Source organism: Oxyura jamaicensis, chromosome 5 (genome assembly GCF_011077185.1).
Source record: "Oxyura jamaicensis isolate SHBP4307 breed ruddy duck chromosome 5, BPBGC_Ojam_1.0, whole genome shotgun sequence".
Lineage (NCBI taxonomy): Eukaryota > Metazoa > Chordata > Aves > Anseriformes > Anatidae > Oxyura > Oxyura jamaicensis.
The window spans coordinates 29,683,959-29,702,561 of NC_048897.1; the positions used below are offsets into that span (position 1 = coordinate 29,683,959).

The window sequence follows — 18,603 nt, forward strand, 5'->3', positions numbered from 1 at the left end:
CGGGCCGCGCCTCTCCCCGGGGCCGGGCCACGCTTGCGCACCGGGGCCGGCGGGGGGGCAACGATGGCGGCGGCGGCGCTGCGGAGAGCGGCCGTGACAGCGGGCGGCGCGGGGCGGCGCCGAGCGCTGGGGTGGCCGCGGCGGGGCTGCGCCGGGCTGGCGGTGGACGACGCCGTCAACGGGCTGAGCGACGAGCAGCGGCAGGTACCGGCGGGGCGCGCCCGGCCCCGGCCCCGACCCGGGCCCCGCGGCGCGCCTTCCCGCGGGGGGTGTGTCGGCCTCGGCGGCTGCTGATTGGCTGTGGCCGCGGGGAGCTGACCTATCCCTGGGGCGCTCCCACGGCGCGCCGCCGCCACGTGTGCGCCCTGCCCGCGGGGCCCAGCGGGTGGTCGGGCCCCGGTGCGCAGCGCGGGGAGGGAGGGAGGGGGCGGGCTGCTAAGTGTTGAGGCTTTGCAGCGTTGTTCTCTCGGTCACCCAGGGACCTGAAGCTTTAGGATGTTCGTTCTGAGCTTTACGGTTTGCTCGTGTTCGATGCCTTGCCTGCTGCTAGCCGTCATAGTATTTATTCCCGCTTGCCCCAGGGAATGGAATGATAGGCAGCGTCTTCACGGGCTTCTGCCAATGAAACTTTGCCTCGGCGCTTCTCGGATCTGCAGCTATTGCCACACTTGCTATGTAATTATGATAGTGTACAGGTGTACAAAAAAGTGTACAGGTGTACAAAAAACGCGTTCATACTTCTTATTTTCCTATTTGAGAAGTGGAGTAATGTAGTACTAAATACTATTTTCCTTACCGGGATTGTGTTTGTGATTTATAGGCTCACCAGCTTGAATTAACTTGATGTTTCTGTGTGCTTCTAAATTTAACAAGCATAAAAGGGAGAAAATAATCTTGTAACTTTTACATCTCTTGTGGAAAAGTTAAGAAAAGACCAGAAACAGATCTTCAGTAATGTTAATCTGTAAATTAAGAGCACTTGTAACTGTTATAAGCTGGTTTAGTGTGTCTGGGATGCCTGTCAGAGTCCACCCCCATCCTCCCCCAGTCTCTAATGATTAACAATTTTAAGCTATTTTTTTTTTTAAGCTTTATTCTCAAGTTTACTGCTGTCAATTTTGTTACAATGGAAACTTTAATATTTAAAAAAAAAAAAAGAGAGAAAAGCCCGTGGACAGAGGAATAAACTTGTTTGGTGGTACTAGAATCCAATGTCTGGGTAGCCATGGAAACTAACATACCTTTTTAATCTGGAATGAGAGAAAGGCAGAGCAGCTCAGGAATATTTTGCTTTGCTTCATTTGCTGCTTCTACAGGTTTTAGTTAAAGAGCAGAGGGCTTCAGTCTCTGAATGTTCCTTCACTAGCGTTAATTTGTGCAAATAAAGAACCAAGAGGGAAAAATAGGATTTTTAAGCTCTACTGTACCATCTAGACAAAATTTCTAAATGTTCAGATTAAAAACACTTTAAGGTATTGTATAAGCTTCTTTAGAGTACGTATAGACTTCTGCAGAATGCATGTGAGTAATTGGATCTTAACATTTAGAAGAACTGTGAGTTCATCTACATTTAATTAAATGAAACCATAGGCAGGTACTCGATGGGGATAATGAATCATGAGCTCAGTTCACCAGTTCTCAAAGTTTCCTGACCCAAACATCCCCTGAAACCCCAGTGCAAGCAGGAAATAGTTCCCCAGCACACTATCATGCTGGGGTAAGATTAAGTTAACTGTCAAGAGGAACTTAAGTTCTCTCTGGAGGACTTCTCTTAAGTCCTCTTGCAAAAAGGCTAAAGGGCATTTCATACTGTCTTTTAGCTAATAACCTGAAAGACTGATTTCCTTATGATCTTGTGCTTCTGGGTTTGAGATCATGGGATTGCCTGTCAGGGGAGTACTGGAAGTATCCTAGAGAAGAAGATGACAATATATTAATGGGGTGTAATGTATGTGTTTCTCCTCACCTCTTTTCCCAGCTTAGACAGACCATGACAAAATTCTGTCAAGAGCATTTGGCTCCGAAGGCTCAACAGATTGACCAGGAGAATGAATTCAAAGGCATGCGGGTAAGTATTTCATGCGTGCCTATGAAATAGATGGTAGTCTGTACTTTGATCTGCATGTAGGCTCAGACCAGGAATTCCCGTCCGCACCACAGGAAGATAAGCATCAACTCTTCAAATTTGTAAGCTACGGAGGAAAACAAAACAAAACAAAAAAAATACTTTGTTCTTTTATTTCTTCTTTTGTTACTTTTAACAACGTGGGGAAAGACCAAGCTAGTGTCAAATTAAAAAAAAAAAAAAAAAAAAAAAGATGGATTGATAATGATCTTGTTTGGATTCTCATCATGGTATTTCTGCCTGGTTCTGTTCAAAGATTCCTTCTCTAACATGTGTGTTGTACTCTTCCTCTCAAATTTGCTTTGGAAATGCTGTGTGCAAATGCAGAAATGTAGATTGATTTGACTGTTGAGCTGAAAGTTTTCTTCCAAACAAAACCAACAAATTCTACACAATAGGAAGGTTGGACTGATAAAAATGAGAGACCTCACTGTTGGTTTTCATAAGCTCCACAAGACTTAAAACGTTCAGAACATCTGCTAGGATTTCCTACAGCTCTGATGCCGTTATTTTCAGGGCTGTGTGCATGGCTTTGAAGTTAGCTATATAGATTTAGTCTGGCGTACCAGATGTCATCCAGTGCTATTGAATAATACTTTTTAAAGTCTCTGGAGGCTATTCACAGATAACTGTAATCGCTGGCCACCAAGTCCACGTGAGAAGCATTCACCTGCGTGTCCATCCCCTAACGGAGGAGAGACTGCAGCTTGAAGCGACACCAGACGTGGCTCACCTAGCACGTGTGAACTTTGATGGTGGTGTCCCTTGCTACTGCGCTGTGCCATGGCTTCTCTCTTCCTCTGTGATGCTGTGTGCCCCTCACAGCTGAGGCGTGTGTCTCGAGTCAGGCAGCGGCTCCGTGCCTTGAGCCGTGTGGCTGCAGGGCAGCGGTTAATTGCGTGCTGCTGTTGCAGGGCAGTAAGTCTGGGCGAAGGGTGGAGCTGGCAGGCAAGGACAGGCTGCCCTCTAGCAGATGGACTTTGTAGGGTGCGTGTCCAGCTGCACATGACTAAGCAGCCTTACCAGTCCCCACGTGCCTCGGGTCCTGGAGGCTCAAAAGCCTAGAGGCTTGTGTATGCAGTGGCCATTGTGGATTCAGCTCTCTTGGCTTTACAAGTGCAGAGTGTTCACCAGTAATCATCATTTTTTAATAACTTTTCTAATACCTTTGCCTGCCTCAGCAGTTGCTTTTCCTGACCTAGCTGTAGCGCTTCCTTTTTTTTAACGATCTCTCACAAGGAGGTTTCCTTGGCTTTACTCACCAGTTTCTGGTTTTACTCCAGTCTTAAATTGTTCAGTGATTGCAACTCTTCTCAGTACTTCACAGGCCTTCAGTCACGGATAACTTATTATAGCTGTGGCAATCGCAGGCTAATAGACCTACACAGCGCTGCCAAAGCCGCGTGTCAGGGTTGTGTGAGGTAAAAAGCAAGCATAAATTTAAGACATGACATCCTAAATTACCTTTAGCCAGAGACAGCATATGAAAACCTAGAATTTTTGAAGGTAATCGGAGGTTCTAATTCATCTAAATTCTTAAACTGGGTAATGTGTTAAAATCTTAGGAGCTGTCCTTCCCAAATTAAACTTAGGCTTGTGAGTTGCCTTCCTGCATAAGTGGAGTCCTTAAACCTTTGGTTCTTGGTTCGAAGCATGGAGCTGCTGCTGCAGGAGGAATGGTACTGATGTGATTATCTCTGAGGTTTCACACAAACAGGGTAAATCAGCATGTCCAGTGAGCTACCTGGGAAGACTTCTCACCCTGCTGCCCTGACCACGCGCCTGGACTGATTGTTTTGTTGTGTATTTGTAGGAGTTTTGGAAGAAACTTGGGGAACTGGGAGTTCTGGGGATCACAGCTCCTGGTAAGTGTTTTCCTGCCCCCTACCATCTGGTGGGTGATTCCTCCCACAAAAGAGAAACGACTTAAACTCACCCTTTCCAGCTCATAACGTCCTTGTCTGTGATGTGACATCTGTTTTTGTCGAAAAGCTCCTGTTTTCATGTTTTTTTAAACTCTTTGGACGCTTCTGTTGTTGTTTAACAAGGAAAAAGGAGCTTGATTCAGTAGACTTCTGGACAATTATGAAATGGCTGTTACAACTTACAAGTACTGTTCAGAAATGTTTTCTCCAGATATAACACATGCAACTTGAATGTGTTTGTGCTTCTCCCATATGAAGCGTTTGCTTCAAGTTTTGAAGCCTGAGAGCTACAGAGAAAAGTATCCTAGAGCAAGCATCCATCTCTAATAGAAGAAGTTACAGGGTATAAAACAATGCTGTGAAAAGCTGTGATAGCTAATGGAGGGCTGACAACATCCAACCCGTCAGGAAAAAAAAAAATCGGGTAAATCTTATTCAGCCTTGTCCAGGTTAGTTGAAAAGTGTTTTGATTAATGTTACAGATTACTGAGCCTGCCGTGGCCATGCTGAATGCACTAACGCAGTGTAATGAGGAGAAGCCCTTAGTGGAGAAAAGCAGCCAATGGGGCCTTTATTTCCCCATCGTAAAGTCTGTGTTTCTAGATGTGTGTGTGCAAAGGCTTCTGCAGAAGCAAGCTGAATAGCAATGCGTTGAAATAATGCCTCTGCATTTCTTTCCGTGGCACCAAGTCTGCTTGAAAGAGTCTCTATTTCTGCTTTCTTTCTCTTTACTCTTCCCAATTTACTGCTGCTCCTGTTTTTTCTCACTCTTACCTTCTTTCTTCTTTGATGTTGTGCCTGAGGCTTACAGCAGTTTCCCACACTATAAATAAGCTATCCCCTCATGAGTCCTGTCTTTTTTGATTTCCTGAAAGATTTACCTCTAAAACCTTGCTATGCCCAAATGTGCAATTTTTGATTGTATTGCTACGTGCTGTTTCTTTATTGGTATTGGTTTTGCTGTAGGAGGTGGAGGCTGGACCTGGGGATGTGAAGATAATGTGAAATCTTATGAGAGTGCATGGTCAATTAAATGGTGTGCTTCAGCACCAGTGGGTCAAGTCTACTAAGGAAACATTTTAATTAAGTGCTTTTTACTTTATTTTTAAAACTTAGTAAAATGTGTTGCTTTTGGGTAATTTCATATTTTTTTATAGAAAAAAAAAATAAGAAATGCAAATACTTTGGAATAATCATACAGGCACATCATATATTAAGAGTAATTTTGAAAGGGCACCATCAGCCTAGATCACTGTAGCTTATATAAATAGTTGTCTGGTAGGAATATTTTCTTGTACCTCTTGCAGTACAGTTATGTACCTGTACTGCTTACAGCAGGCAGTTGCCTTTCCTGTATCGAGGCGGTAGCATCCAACCCAGCAGGCAGCGTAGAAGATCTTTTCTTTTGGCACACGTGAGAAGTGGTTAAACCCATCTTTCAGGATATTGAGAGTAAAAACCCAAACCCTGATTCAGGGTGGAGAGGTGATTTCGGAGGATAAAGAGCCCTGCAGATAAAGACAGCAGTCAGAATGAGCGACGTGGGAGAAAAGCTACATCTAATGGTAGTGGCTGTTGTGTTAATTCAGGTTAGGGGCAGTGGCTCTCTTTCAGCCCAGGTTATGCACTCACTCATCCTTTTGGTTGCTGCACGTGCACACAGACTTGCTCTTACTGTTGCTGCTGCTTGCTTGCAGCACTCCTGTTGATGACTGGTTGGTGCTCGCGGATTATTCCCCTGACTGGTTTGTGGTGGCTTATGTCCTCCTGTTTTAGTTCTTCTCTTATCGGTACAATCACTTGCTTCTTGCCTGCTAAGCTTTTGCTTCTGGATGAAACTGTGTTTGTGTGTGTACAAATGTGTGTGTAAGTAGATGTATTTATGTCGGCCGTCAGCTGCTCAAGGCCATCATGCATTTCTCAGCCACCTTCTGTATTGTTCTGTTGCCTTCTCCCTCCTCGTCTCACCCCGTGTCTTTAATCTTATCAGCCACTGGTGTTGGACTCAGCTCAGGGTGCCCAGCTGGACTCGCCCTTACAACGGTCGTGTTGCTGTCTCGCTTAGTCTCTGAAATCCACATTCTTGCTGCTGTTGAATCACAGCAGTTAAATTTTGGGATCATTCTCATTCCAGACCAGTCGTCCCTCAAAACGCTGATCTCCTGCATGTTTGTGGGCATTAGAAGTCCCTAATACCCCAGATCTTAGACCAGTTTGAGGGTTCCTTTTTTTATTTATAGGTCCTGGTTAAGATAAATGTTGGACTTTGCAAACTTTGCTCCTTTTCCCCTCTCCTAATACAGGTTGGCATTTTATGATTTAATCTTCGTGGTGGTATTAATGATGCTCTTAAGGAGAGTTGCCAAGAAAGATTCCTTGCTGTGCAAGTGTTGGTAGTGTGTTTTAGGCATATCCTGATCTGTGTTATATTTATGAAAATAATATATTTATGAAATATATATATTTATGAAATGTGCTTTACAAGAACAAATCATTATCAATTGTGCTGAAGAGGAAATGTCGCTGTAGTTTTAAGATAAAACTCAAATTCTGAGAGCCAGAGGTTCCCAGCTCAGAGAAAAAACAAACAAACAAAAAACAGCAGCCAAAAAACAGCAGCTCTCTTGTCTCAGATCTCACTCAAGACTGAGCCCAGCCCTCGGGTCTTGTGCGCGTGTGCTGTGTCCCGTGGCGGTTAACGTGAGGTTTTTCTTCTCAGTGAAGTACGGTGGATCTGCTTTGGGGTATCTGGACCACGTGCTGGTGATGGAGGAAATTTCTCGTGCGTCAGCAGCTGTCGGGCTTAGTTATGGAGCCCACTCCAACCTTTGTATCAACCAGCTGGTGCGGAACGGCAACGAAGCCCAGAAGGAGAAGTACTTGCCCAAGGTATAAGGCAGGATGGGGACTGGAAAGCACCCTGGTTTGGGTGGTGGTTTTGGGAACGAGGGGGGGGGAGGGGTTGCATGCTTTAAGGAAGTGTTAGGGAATACAGTAGGTTTTGCTGCATTATGAGATTTGGGACACTAAAATACAACCGTTCACTAGATTTAATGTTTTTCCTGTTGCTGATCTGGTCTGCCACTACCCGTGTTTTCTGAAAGCGTGTTTGTGTGCCTGGCTTCTTCTGTCGGGCTCCTGTTTGAAGTTATAGGGGTGAAGAGTCAGAGTTACCGCTGTATCCACATGCTTGTGGAATGAATACTTTTTTTAATGAAAAAGCATCCCCTTCTTGCTCGGAGGGTCTACTTGTTTCAAGTAGGCAGCAATAAAGCCCAAAAAAAACTTTGCTGTTTTTTTGTGTGTTACAGGCTTTTTTATTATTATTATTATTTTACTTCTCTGGGAATTTCATGCCTTTGTGCGCCTTTCCTTTGACAAACAACTGTCCCCTTTAAAGTGTGTAGCTGCAAGGAGGGATATACAGTTAGTAAGAGCTGAAAGTACCTGCTGTGCAGGACTCGTAAAGTACCAGAGCAGTGCATGGTACAGGTGCATGCAAGGATGAGCTTCCTTTCGTTGTGTGCAGCGTTTTAAGCACCAGCTGGTTGCAGTGCTCCAGCCTTTAGGAAATACTGTATTAACCAAACTTGCCTTTCTCTAGCTTGATAATGTTGATTCCTCAATTCGCCTTCAAAGAGCATCTTGTGGAACTCAGAATTTGTGTAGTCTTTGTACCCCAGCCTGTGCCAGGTCCCGTGCCTGCAGGCAATGAGGATGGGGCAGTACCCGAGTTAGTACTGCCGCAACCGGTGTCTGTCTGCGTGAGCTGGGACGGGCAGACAGCCTCTGCAGACCTTTGTCACCAAGGGAGGCCATGGAGTGACACTGGATTATACTTTTCAAACTTTGTAAAGTGTTTGGAGATTTCTGAACTTCTTGCTCCTTTCATATCTTATATTCTGCGTTTTTCACTGCCCCAGTGCTGGGTTTGCTGCCTGTGCTAATTAACTGCGAGCATCTTCATCACGTAAAGCTCTGATGTTTGTAACCTGCCTGGTGAACAGATTTCTCTGTTTAAACACGTGGAGAAACATAACTGAATCCCAGCTACTGAAATTATCGCCGCAAGAAACTTGACTTAAACCACGTGCAAGGCGCAGTGTTGCTTCCTCAAAGCATTCTTGTGCAGCTTGGCAATACGTAACCCCAAGCTGGCCTCGTTGCTGCTCAGGGGTGTTTTAATGCCATCGTTTGCTGGCTTTCAGTATGAGATGTGCTGTTGCTAGTTCCTACTCGTCTTGGTTCATGGCGAAGTACTTAGTGGTACTTATTTAATTAGCATTGAGCATATCACTGACTGCTGGTGAAATGCACTAATGTATGGGATTCTTTGAACATAGCTTTTAAGCATGGAAAATTTTGATCCCCCCCCCCTTTTCCTTTTTTTAATAAAAAGGAGAGAATGGATGAAAGTGCAGGGGGCTAGAAGCAAGGAGAAAAGGCCAGGGTGAAGGAACAGGAAAGGGGAAACAGCAGCTGTGCCTGAGGCTGGCATGAGCAGGCACAGCAGCAGTGTGTCCACCTGCTATTCTAGTAGGAGCGTGGGGAGACAGGGCTATGGGAACGCTGCTAAGAACTTCCCAATCTCTTTTCACCCCCCTTATTGGCCTTTTGTGTTCAACAACTCTTGTTTATCCAAAAGGCCAGTTGTGAAGCGTGGAGCAAGGAGCCTGTGAAAGGCATATGGCTGCCTGCATGGTTCTCTTGGCACCTTACTGGAGATAGCTGTGTGCAGCTCTGTGTATAAAGCACTCGCTCAGATGTGAGTTGAGCCTTCCTCCTCCTCCCGCTGTGATTTGGTTCTGTTCCCTCAGCACAGCAGCACAGGGGAGCTCCCTGTGAGGACTCCACCAGGAGCAAAGTCTCTTTTTGGCAGCTCTTGCATGAAATAGCTAGTACAGAGATACAGCACAGAAAAAAAAGTGGAAGGCACCCTAAAGAAGGAGGAGAAACAATGCTACTATTCCACCTCTTTCTCTTGTATTTGTCTCTTCCAGCTAATCAGTGGGGAGCACGTTGGAGCCCTGGCGATGAGCGAGCCTAATGCTGGATCTGATGTTGTGTCCATGAAGCTGAAAGCAGATAAGAAAGGTAAAACCTGTCAGGTGCTTCCTGGGTGGGTAGCCAGCATAATTGTCTCCTGTGAACTTAAACTAACCTCCCTAACACCGTTCAGAAATGGTGCTTAGCCTTGGATTTACCAAGCAGTGTTTGTGTCCTCGTACTACCTCCCAGAATAATCTGGGATAAAGCAAACACAGTGAAATTGACAAAGTGATAAAGCAAGGTAGTGAAAACATGGGATGGGTGGTTGCATGTCCAAAAGTGGACTTCTGATTGTGGTGGTGGAATATGGTGATATGATGGACCTAGTGCTAGGAGCCTTCATTTGTCAGGGATTCATTAAACTGACTTTGGACTCCAGAAATGAAGGAAATGAGTTTTCTTGAGCTTGAGAAAGATTTGTGTATGCTGTTTGTGGGGATCTTAGAGCATCCTTGAAAGCTTGTTTTGAAACGAAGGGGGCAAGGATGTCAGTGTTGCTCTGTCTGTTGTGAGCTAACAGACTGCAACTCTGTGCTTCCAGGGGACTACTTCGTTTTGAATGGGAACAAATTTTGGATTACCAACGGGCCCGACGCAGATGTTCTCATCGTTTATGCTAAAACAGACCTTAATGCTGTACCAGCCTCCCAAGGTATAACTGCGTTCATCGTGGAGAAGGTAGGTTTACATTACTGTTAAGTAACTCTCACAATTTTATTCTTTTTTTTTTAAAGCTACCTCCTTCAGGCTTGATGAGAAATCAACTAGTTTTCTTTCCACAGCTGTCACCCCCTTCCTCAAAGAAACACTATTGCCTCTGCCCCAGTGATATGGCGTGTTGCCAGCTGGGAGCTCCTGGATTTTGGCATCCAAGCACATAGCCGGCCTTTTGGGCTACAAATGTGGAGAGAATGGACAAAATCCTAATAAAAATGGGCTTTGCTTGTTGCCCAAAATTGTCAGGAGTTAAGGAGACCCTATAAATCTGTCCTACTGTTCTGCGATCTATTCTTGCGTTTTTTATGCCAATACATTGAAATAACTTTATTCATTTTCCACCCCTTTCTTTCGCTGCCCTTTTGGATTCCTGCAATGACCCAAGCATGCAAGTAAAAGTGATCAGGAACAGGACTTTTGATAGGGACCCCTTGGGAAACAGGGATCTCTTGGGGTCTTTCTTCCCTTTTAGTTAACTGGGGCTATGCTAGACAGTTTCATCCTCCCAAGGAAGATAGGAAGCTGTAATAAGATAAATGGCACTGGAAATAGAAGATCTCAGATCAGTAAACCTGGTGGCCTTACCTGACTGAGAGACTAGAATAGTTCAGGCACTGTCAGTGCTCGCAGTCCTTGCTGTAGACAAGTGCTCATGTTGGCAGCTGGCCAGATCTCTCTTGGCTTAATATTTATGTGCAGCGGAAAATTAATCCACTCCATTTGAAAAGTGGATCCACTCAGTTTGCCACGTGTCCACGTTGCTCTGATTATTTGCTTCCTGCTTGTACCTGTGCCTGGTTTTGTCCCCATAGTGGGCACTTACTTTGACTCCCTTCTGGTGCTCCACACGTACCCATGTGGTCAGGGAAATTTCACACGTCTATAATGATTTTTTTTGTCTTTCAGAATTGAGAGATTTGAGACTCAGTTTTAATGTCTTGGTTCCTTTGCAGGGAACCCCAGGTTTCAGCACAGCACAGAAGCTTGATAAGCTGGGAATGAGAGGGTCTAACACCTGTGAATTGATCTTTGAGGACTGTAAGATCCCCGGTAAGTTGGCTTCAGATCATGGCAGTATGCATGTGGGGTGGTTCCCTCTCTTCTTGCTTAGAAAAATTGGATCACCAATTACATGCATGTTCAGACTATGACCTAGAGGGCTTTGTAGATGGTTATCTGCTCTTTGGCAACCTCCTAAGAGCTGGTGAAATTGGGAAGGTGCAGTCTGATGGATTCCAATGAATGAGCACGTCCCGTGTTAGATCACTCTTGTTTCTCCCTCAGGGACCTAACTCGTAACCACTGATTTTATAAAGCCTAGATGAGGCTTTCAGAGAAACTTCTGATTGTTTCCATTAGAGCTCCCCAAATAGTACATAGGAGAACTTACTTGCATTGAAATTTCTTTTCTCCAAAAATGACTGAAGGCTACCTGCCAGCCTTCCAGTTTGTTTCTAACATTTCTGAATTCTTGTGGTGTCAGGGCCTGAAAATAAATGTCCTTTCCGCTGTTAATACAGCAGGGGCAACTGTAGTGGTTATTTTTGTTGACAGAAAGTTCACAGCCACTCTACAGCAAGGAGAGATCCCTTATCTGAACTCCAGAAACTCCCAATAGCATGTCTGCAGAGCAAGCAAATCCACTGCTCCCCACACACAAAACAGCTGCTTTGCAGCATGTGGAAGGGTTTCAGCTGAAATCTGACGTTTCTGACTTGACTGAATCCCTCCACTCAAATCAAAAAGGCCAATACCCGAGTCTTCAGATCATCTTCTGAGTAATCATCTGCACAGAACAGCATGTTCTCATGGTAACAAGATTCCATTTTCTGATAGCTCGGAGGAGCACATCGCGGCATGTTGGAAGTTAACACACTTTGCACTATGGCCATTAATGCTGCTTCTGATTTTCTGCACTGGGAGCTGAAGCATTTTGCTGTTTCATATGTCTGCAGGATCCTTCTCTCACATCAAAATGTCTTCCCCTAGCACTGCAATTCCATCAGCTTTAAAATAGAGGGGGTTAGTTGTCACGCTCCGAGTGTTTTTTCTCATACTTAGTGGATTCATTTGGTCATGTTGCTTTCATAAAAGTTGTTTCAGAGCACCAACTTTCATTGCTGAGACATGCAGCCAGCAAGCCCACCCCCTCCTTGTGCAGTCAACACACATCCTTCAGCAACCTGTGTACACATCCATCCATTTTCCCAGGACTTAGAGGAAAACATTCAGGCTATTCGGTCCTTTTTGTTTGATTTCAGGCTATAAGATGTCATTACTTACAAACAGTCACTTCACTTTATTATTACTGATTCTGGCATTTTGTGTTCTGTTCTTCAGAGTGATGTTTGCTATTAGTATTTTTCTTTGTTTCTGGAGGTGTGGGGGGGGCGGACAGATGCTGAGGTTTTTTTCTCCGAGAGCCAAGCATCATTCTTCCTCTTTTAAACTCATGATCCTGGTGCTGTAGAAGCTGGACTTTTCCATACAGTACACCAGTACTTGCTCTTCAACAAGCAGCAGAAAACAATGCAGTCCTTGAGCTTCTGCCACTGAAAGAGATTATTTGCTTCAGGAGATGAGCTGCACGTGTCCACAAGTCCTGCCACATTTTCTCATTGCATATTGCACCTCTCAGATCTCTTGTGATCAAAGCCCAAAGCATATGTCAGTTCTTCTACGGGGCATGCTAAGTGAATAATCTCTGTCCATCTGCAAAGCAGAGTTGGTAGGCTGTAAGTTCTCTCCTGACTGGATGAATACAGCCTTACTGAGATGAGCCTTTTGTTCCTGCTTCTATTTATGTTGTTAACATTGGTGCATGCTTTAGGTTGTCCCACAATGACATGGCTTTCAGTCTTTTTCTCAGCTGATTATCAAATGTGTGTTTTTGTGTTTTTTTTTTTTGTTTGTTTGTTTGTTTTCTGTTCCGTTTTCACAGAAACAATGCTTCATCTTTGAAAATGTGTATTTGTAACAAATGCAATGTTCTGCTTGGTTCCCCTCACAGAAGGGGTGATAAGTTTGCATTTTCCAGTCTCAGAAGGCCAATGTATAACCCCAACACGTGCTGAGTGGTGAGCTTTGGTTGGTTGCCCGTGCAAGTTTTGATTCCTGTATTAGGAATGCCCAGTGAGGTGACCTGAGTATATCAGATGAGAGTTTGCATTCATGTCAAATACCATCTGATGTCTGCTGAGTGTGGTAACACCTTTTGGTCGCTGTCAGTTTGGGTTAGATATAAACTCATGGGATGGCAAAAACAGCTCCCAGTCTGTCCTCCAGGCAATTAAGTCTCCTATTCATATTGATACAAATGCTAAGCTGGAAGGTCTCAGCTCAGATACACTTTACAACCATTTACTGCTTTTCTTTTTTGGCTTTGTTTGGATTGAAAAAATGTTTCAGTGGCAGGGAGTTCATGCATCGAAACTCAGCCTGTCTAGCTCACCCTGAATGGTTGCATCTCAAGCCAGAAATAATGTTGTGCATGAGTAAAAGTTTGGTAAATCATTTTCTTTTGATTGCAGCTGAAAATATCTTGGGGACACTGAGCAAGGGAGTCTACGTGTTGATGAGTGGGCTGGACCTGGAGAGACTCGTGCTGTCTGGTGGGCCACTGGGGTAAGGGTTTGTCGTCTTTCATAGATTATAAGGCTGGAAAGATGGTTCACAACCACCTATCCCAATGGGGTCTCCAGGTGGGATCACACCTCTCCGTAGGATACTGGGGCAGCTTTGGAGAGAAGAGGAAAGTGTGACTGGGTCAGAGCTGTACGAAGGAGGCAGGAGCAGGGAGATTTGTAGCTTCTGGGAACTCGTTAGCTGTGTTATAACTGCTCTGATGGGCTCCTGCTGGAGGGTGCTCAGCTTGACACTCCAAGGCAGCTGCAGGGTGCTCTTCTGCTCTGCGTGTGCTCCATCTTTTCTGTTAGCTCTCCTCACCTCTCCATTCTTCATGAAGGCTTTTCTCCGTTTGAAAGCATCTAGGTGAAACATGTTGAGGGCTAAGGGATAAAAGAAGCAATGCAAGAAGGAAAGTTTGGGAATCCTTGCCCTCTGGTGTTGTGCAGGCGAGATGGTTCTCTGGATTGATCATCCAGAGCATGGTTTTGAAAATGTTCGTCTTGACACAAATGTTACCAGGAGTGAATAGGAATGACCAGGAGTGAGCTGGGAATGGCCAGCTCTGCATTTGTGTTACTGATTCTTTAAAATCTAAAGACACTATCCAGACTGCCACATAGAAGGATCGTCGGACTGGATAAAAGGTTTGTTATTTGCTTACTCAGTCCTTAAGGTTCCTAACAACTTATTTTTCACCACACAGTCCCTTTGTCTCATCCCAAGTGGTGTCTCTGTGCTAACTCTCATGTGGACAGATTATCTTCCACAAAGCAGGAAGAGGGTATTTCACCATTCTTACTCTTCTCTACGCTTTTTTATGTCATCAGTTAGTACAACTTTTATTGGTCTTCTCTGGAGACATAAGGCAGCACAGGCTGTCCTAACTACAGCTGTAAGAAAACCCTTCAATGCCCCATCTCATTTCCCTGAATTAAGAAGGTAAGACCTTGCCACAGGATGTCCCAAATGAGCAACATGGAGAACACTGTGAAGAGAAACTGTGGCCTCTTAGATTTTATAGCATTGTTTGAGTGGAGCTATAAGGGAGACAGCAGCAATTATTATTTTATTTTATTTTATTTTCAGGTAGAAGAACCTTTTTGCCTTAGACTGAGCTTGCAAGATTTCATCATTATTCTTCTGCTGATTGTTCTGTTGTCTTCCTTCTCCTTTTCTTAGCATCATGCAAGCTGTTCTTGACCATGCAATTCCGTACCTACATGTAAGAGAAGCATTTGGACAGAAAATTGGCCAGTTCCAGGTGAGACAGAAAAGGAATTAGAAGTTTTTGTTCCCCCCCCCCCCCCTTTTTTTTTTCTTGAAGAGAAGATGGGGAACTCTTTTATGGAAGGGCTTTTCATGGGGAGGTAGCTTAGAGTTCGTACAGGGGCTGGGAAGTAACGATGTGGTTTAAAGGTGAAAGGATCTCTGAGCCTGTTTACCTGAGGCCACTCCCCCCCCTTACTCCCTGGGGTATTAAAACGTGCAGTTTTAACAGCTGTGAAATGGATCTCATCTTCTGTGACGTGCAGCTCATGCAAGGCAAAATGGCTGATATGTACACGCGGCTGATGGCGTGCCGGCAGTACGTCTACAACGTGGCCAAGGCCTGCGACCGCGGCCACTTCAACGCAAAGGTGAGCTCGCTCCCAGGTGGGCTGTGTCTGCTGGGGGAATTGCCTTTCCTTCAGTCCCACAATGTGAGCAGGGTGCACGTTCTGTATCGGGGGTTAAAATGACGTGCTCACAGCTCTCCGAGTGCTGTTTTTACCCGCTAGAGAAAAAGAAACCGTAGTCCTATGAGGGAACAGATTTAGCAGGATCAGTAGGTGTTTACTGGGAGCCCAAACACAATATCCTGCCTGTTGTACGGAGCTACAGCAGTCGTTCCGAGGTGTTATTGCCTCTACGCACCGGCACTGTCACTGCATGCCTATTGAAGGAGAGGACTGAGTGTTTGACAGAGCGAAGCCCTGCATCCCAAATCAAATCACATTGGTCTCCTGTGGGCATGATGTGTGTGTGGGAAGGACCAGCTCCTCTGCTGCACTTGTTTTCCTGTTTTCACATGGCCTGACACAAATGCTCTGCAGTGACAAAGACTGCCCCAGCTCCTTGCTTGCTGGGGGAAGAATCCTGTGCCTTTGTGAGGTGGTTTGGGCTTGTTAGCAGATGTATGTAAAGTAATGAAAAGGTTGGAGAAGGGCAGGTGGCATCTTTCCTGACTCTGTCGTGGTTTCTGTCTCTCCTTGCAGGACTGTGCTGGAGTGATCCTCTACTCAGCAGAGTGCGCTACCCAGGTGGCTCTGGATGGGATTCAGTGCCTCGGTAAGGTGCAGTCTCTGGCAGGGCTTGTGGTTTTGAGTGTGCTCTCTCCTATCCCACCCTCATCCCCTGAAATGAGAGAGAAGCAGCGACTCATGACATCTTTTTGCTCATAGGTGGGAATGGTTACATCAACGACTACCCGATGGGGCGCTTCCTGCGTGACGCCAAGCTCTACGAGATAGGGGCAGGCACCAGTGAAGTGCGCAGACTTATCATCGGCAGGGCCTTCAACGCAGCTTTCAAGTAACGTCTGCCAGGGAAAAAGGCAGCACCCTGACCACCATGAGGCCTTTGACAGTAGATACAGCAACGCACAACTCTTTTCTTCCTGTGATTCTGGGATCGTCACTTGTGGACTCTTTCCCACCTGCTTTGTGAACAGATGCTGCTGGTCTGGGCTTGGGTGGAATGAATCAGTCTGTAGCAGGGAAGGGAAAAAATACATACTTCTTGTGATCAGCCTGATTCTCAGGGTTGCAGAGCTGAGGTTCATCAAGGAGACGTGTTGCCATCAAAGCAGGCTGTTGAGCAGTACATCTGTACAAGAGGTGGCCACTGCTGAGTACAAACTCAATCCAAAAAAGGAATGAGGGAACAATTTAGTTCTCTTTTTAAAACTGAGTGCCATTAAATAGCTAGCATTTAGCATGCTACCACTGGAAAGGGAAATTTCCCATTGTGACCTTGCAGTGGGATTGATAACTTCTGTTCTGGGGAACTCAGCCACCTCCGTGATATGGTTGGCGTTATCGTGAATGCTTGAGCATCATAGCTGCACAACCGGTGTGTTAGGTGATGATTCTTAAAATCATGTTAAAATACCACATCTGTTTCTTTGCATACTTCCTTTCCTATTCCTGCTGCTTCTCAAGATATTTCAATGCAGCCCAAAGTCTTTGCTTCTCTGATTGACTGCCTCCTGCTGAGTTATTCATTCAGATGTGTCACCATCCATCATTCTGGGAACAGTTAAAATGTCAGACCTGTATTGTGACATCCATGAATGAAGCAGGCAGGAGGAGGCTGACTTTTTAGGCTGGGGTTATTTGTTTTTGTTTGTTTCTTTTTTTTTTTTTTCCTGAAGATTGTTGTGGGGTTTTTTTTGCAAAAGCGTGCATTCACACTCCGCTGTTGGTTGGCTAGAGAAGTCAGTGAGCACAGCAATATCTGTGGGTGTCTTCAGAGCACATTATATGCAGTAAGTTGAAGTTTATCTAGCCTTAATAAAATGGTACAGTATGCTGCCCGCCTTAAAGAGTGAATCACACAGAAAAATTGAATGGTGTAAATATGACAGAAGAATGAATTAAACAGTTGCCATATAGGCAAATTCCCAGAAGCTTAATATAAAGAACTTAAAGCTTTTTGTATTATTTGGTTGTAATTGACATCTATCTGTACTAGGTGACAGTAGCCTAGTGCTGAATTTTAAAATACTACAGACTGAAGAAAAGCTCACCTTCCTGAATTGCCAGGTAGGTCGCCCAAGTATTTATTTAAAAAAAAAAAAAAAAAAAAGGCAGAGCTTCAGTTCTTCTGGAGTTAGAAACAGCTTCTTAATGGGGGCAGTACTTCCTTCCTAAACTTCATTTTTATTCAGCTCCAGTGGGATCATTCTGGAAGTGTCCCAGGGTTTAATTTTCAGTCTTCACTCCTGGGTAAAGCCAGTGGAGAGGGGACAGAGGTGACATTGCCTGTCAAGAATATCTCACTGAGTTGCACCTAGAAATGTTTTGGAAATAAGCTTTGTCTGGAGCAGACATTTTATATTTTACCACCAAGTGATTACAGATGTCGTCATCTGTACCTGCAAGTGACGGAACTGCAGATGCTGCACCCCAGCCTGGTGTCCCTGTGAGAGCCTCGGGGCGGAAGTTTGCAGATCTGCCGGAGTGGTTTGGTAGCAGATCCTGCTGTGACAAGTAGTGGCAGTTGTGCAGCCCTTGTACCTCCGAGCACTGTGGTCTGCTTGCATTTTTTCCAGCAAGCTGCGGCTGGAGCAAGTATGCAGAAACCAGCGCTGCAGGGTATGGCGCAGAGCTGTCTGCTCTCCAGGGTAAGTGCAGCTCCACATCTCAGTAAAGAGGCAAACCTCATCCGAGAGGTGGTGGGAGCACTTGCCAAGGAGGTGAGGAGTGCGAGCACGGTGTCTCAACGCGCATCGGAAACTCATATCTTGCCTGCGTGTTCTGCAGCTCTTTAATATGGGAATGAATCACTGCAATTTTCCGTGAAAACTCTCAAAAGCACATTGGAGCTGAATCATTGTGTTATGATCTGTCTCCAGCCAGAGGAGCTTTTCTGAAATGAATGTCAGAGCAACATCGGGATGTGACGAGATTCAGATTGTTTAAAAATATATATTCTAGGCTGGAAGGGATCCGCAGCTTTTTAAACCTGTACTCTAACACCAGAGAGCTCTATTTTTTTAATACAAATAATAAATAATGCCTTCGCTTTCTAGGCTGATCAGCACCTTTGAGTTAAAGGTGTAATGAATCAAAGTCTAACGCATCATGGGACAGGGTGGAGAGAGGGATTAATAAATCTCGAGCAGGGTTATGTTAATCAAACCTCATCTGCTTCCACCACAGCATGGCACAGGCTGCCTTTCCTTGCACAGAGTAGTTTCCATGTGGTGTAAAAACAAAGCTCCCAGCACACTGGGGAGTGCTCCAGTGTTTAAGGTTAAGGGGTTTTTAATCTTTATGCAACATAATGAAATAAGCTTTTGCTGGACAGCCCACGTCCCTGTGGTGTTTCCCAGCAGAGGGCAGGTGCAGACCTCATCTGGTACCCACCGCAGTGTCTGCAGGCTGGCAGCAGCTGTGG

General features: G+C 45.1%; 1 protein-coding gene across 1 annotated transcript; it reads left to right on the forward strand.

Annotated features, from left to right (window-relative positions):
* Positions 1-22: 22 nt before the first annotated feature.
* IVD (isovaleryl-CoA dehydrogenase) lies at positions 23-18,245 on the forward strand. The gene is made up of 12 exons (XM_035326919.1): positions 23-204; positions 1,979-2,068; positions 3,939-3,990; positions 6,770-6,939; positions 9,051-9,144; positions 9,641-9,777; positions 10,770-10,866; positions 13,347-13,440; positions 14,623-14,704; positions 14,976-15,080; positions 15,699-15,771; positions 15,885-18,245. Exons 1-12 carry the CDS (start codon positions 64-66, stop codon positions 16,016-16,018), a joined length of 1,269 nt encoding a protein of 422 aa, XP_035182810.1. The 5' UTR covers positions 23-63; the 3' UTR covers positions 16,019-18,245.
* The last annotated feature ends 358 nt before the right edge of the window (positions 18,246-18,603 follow it).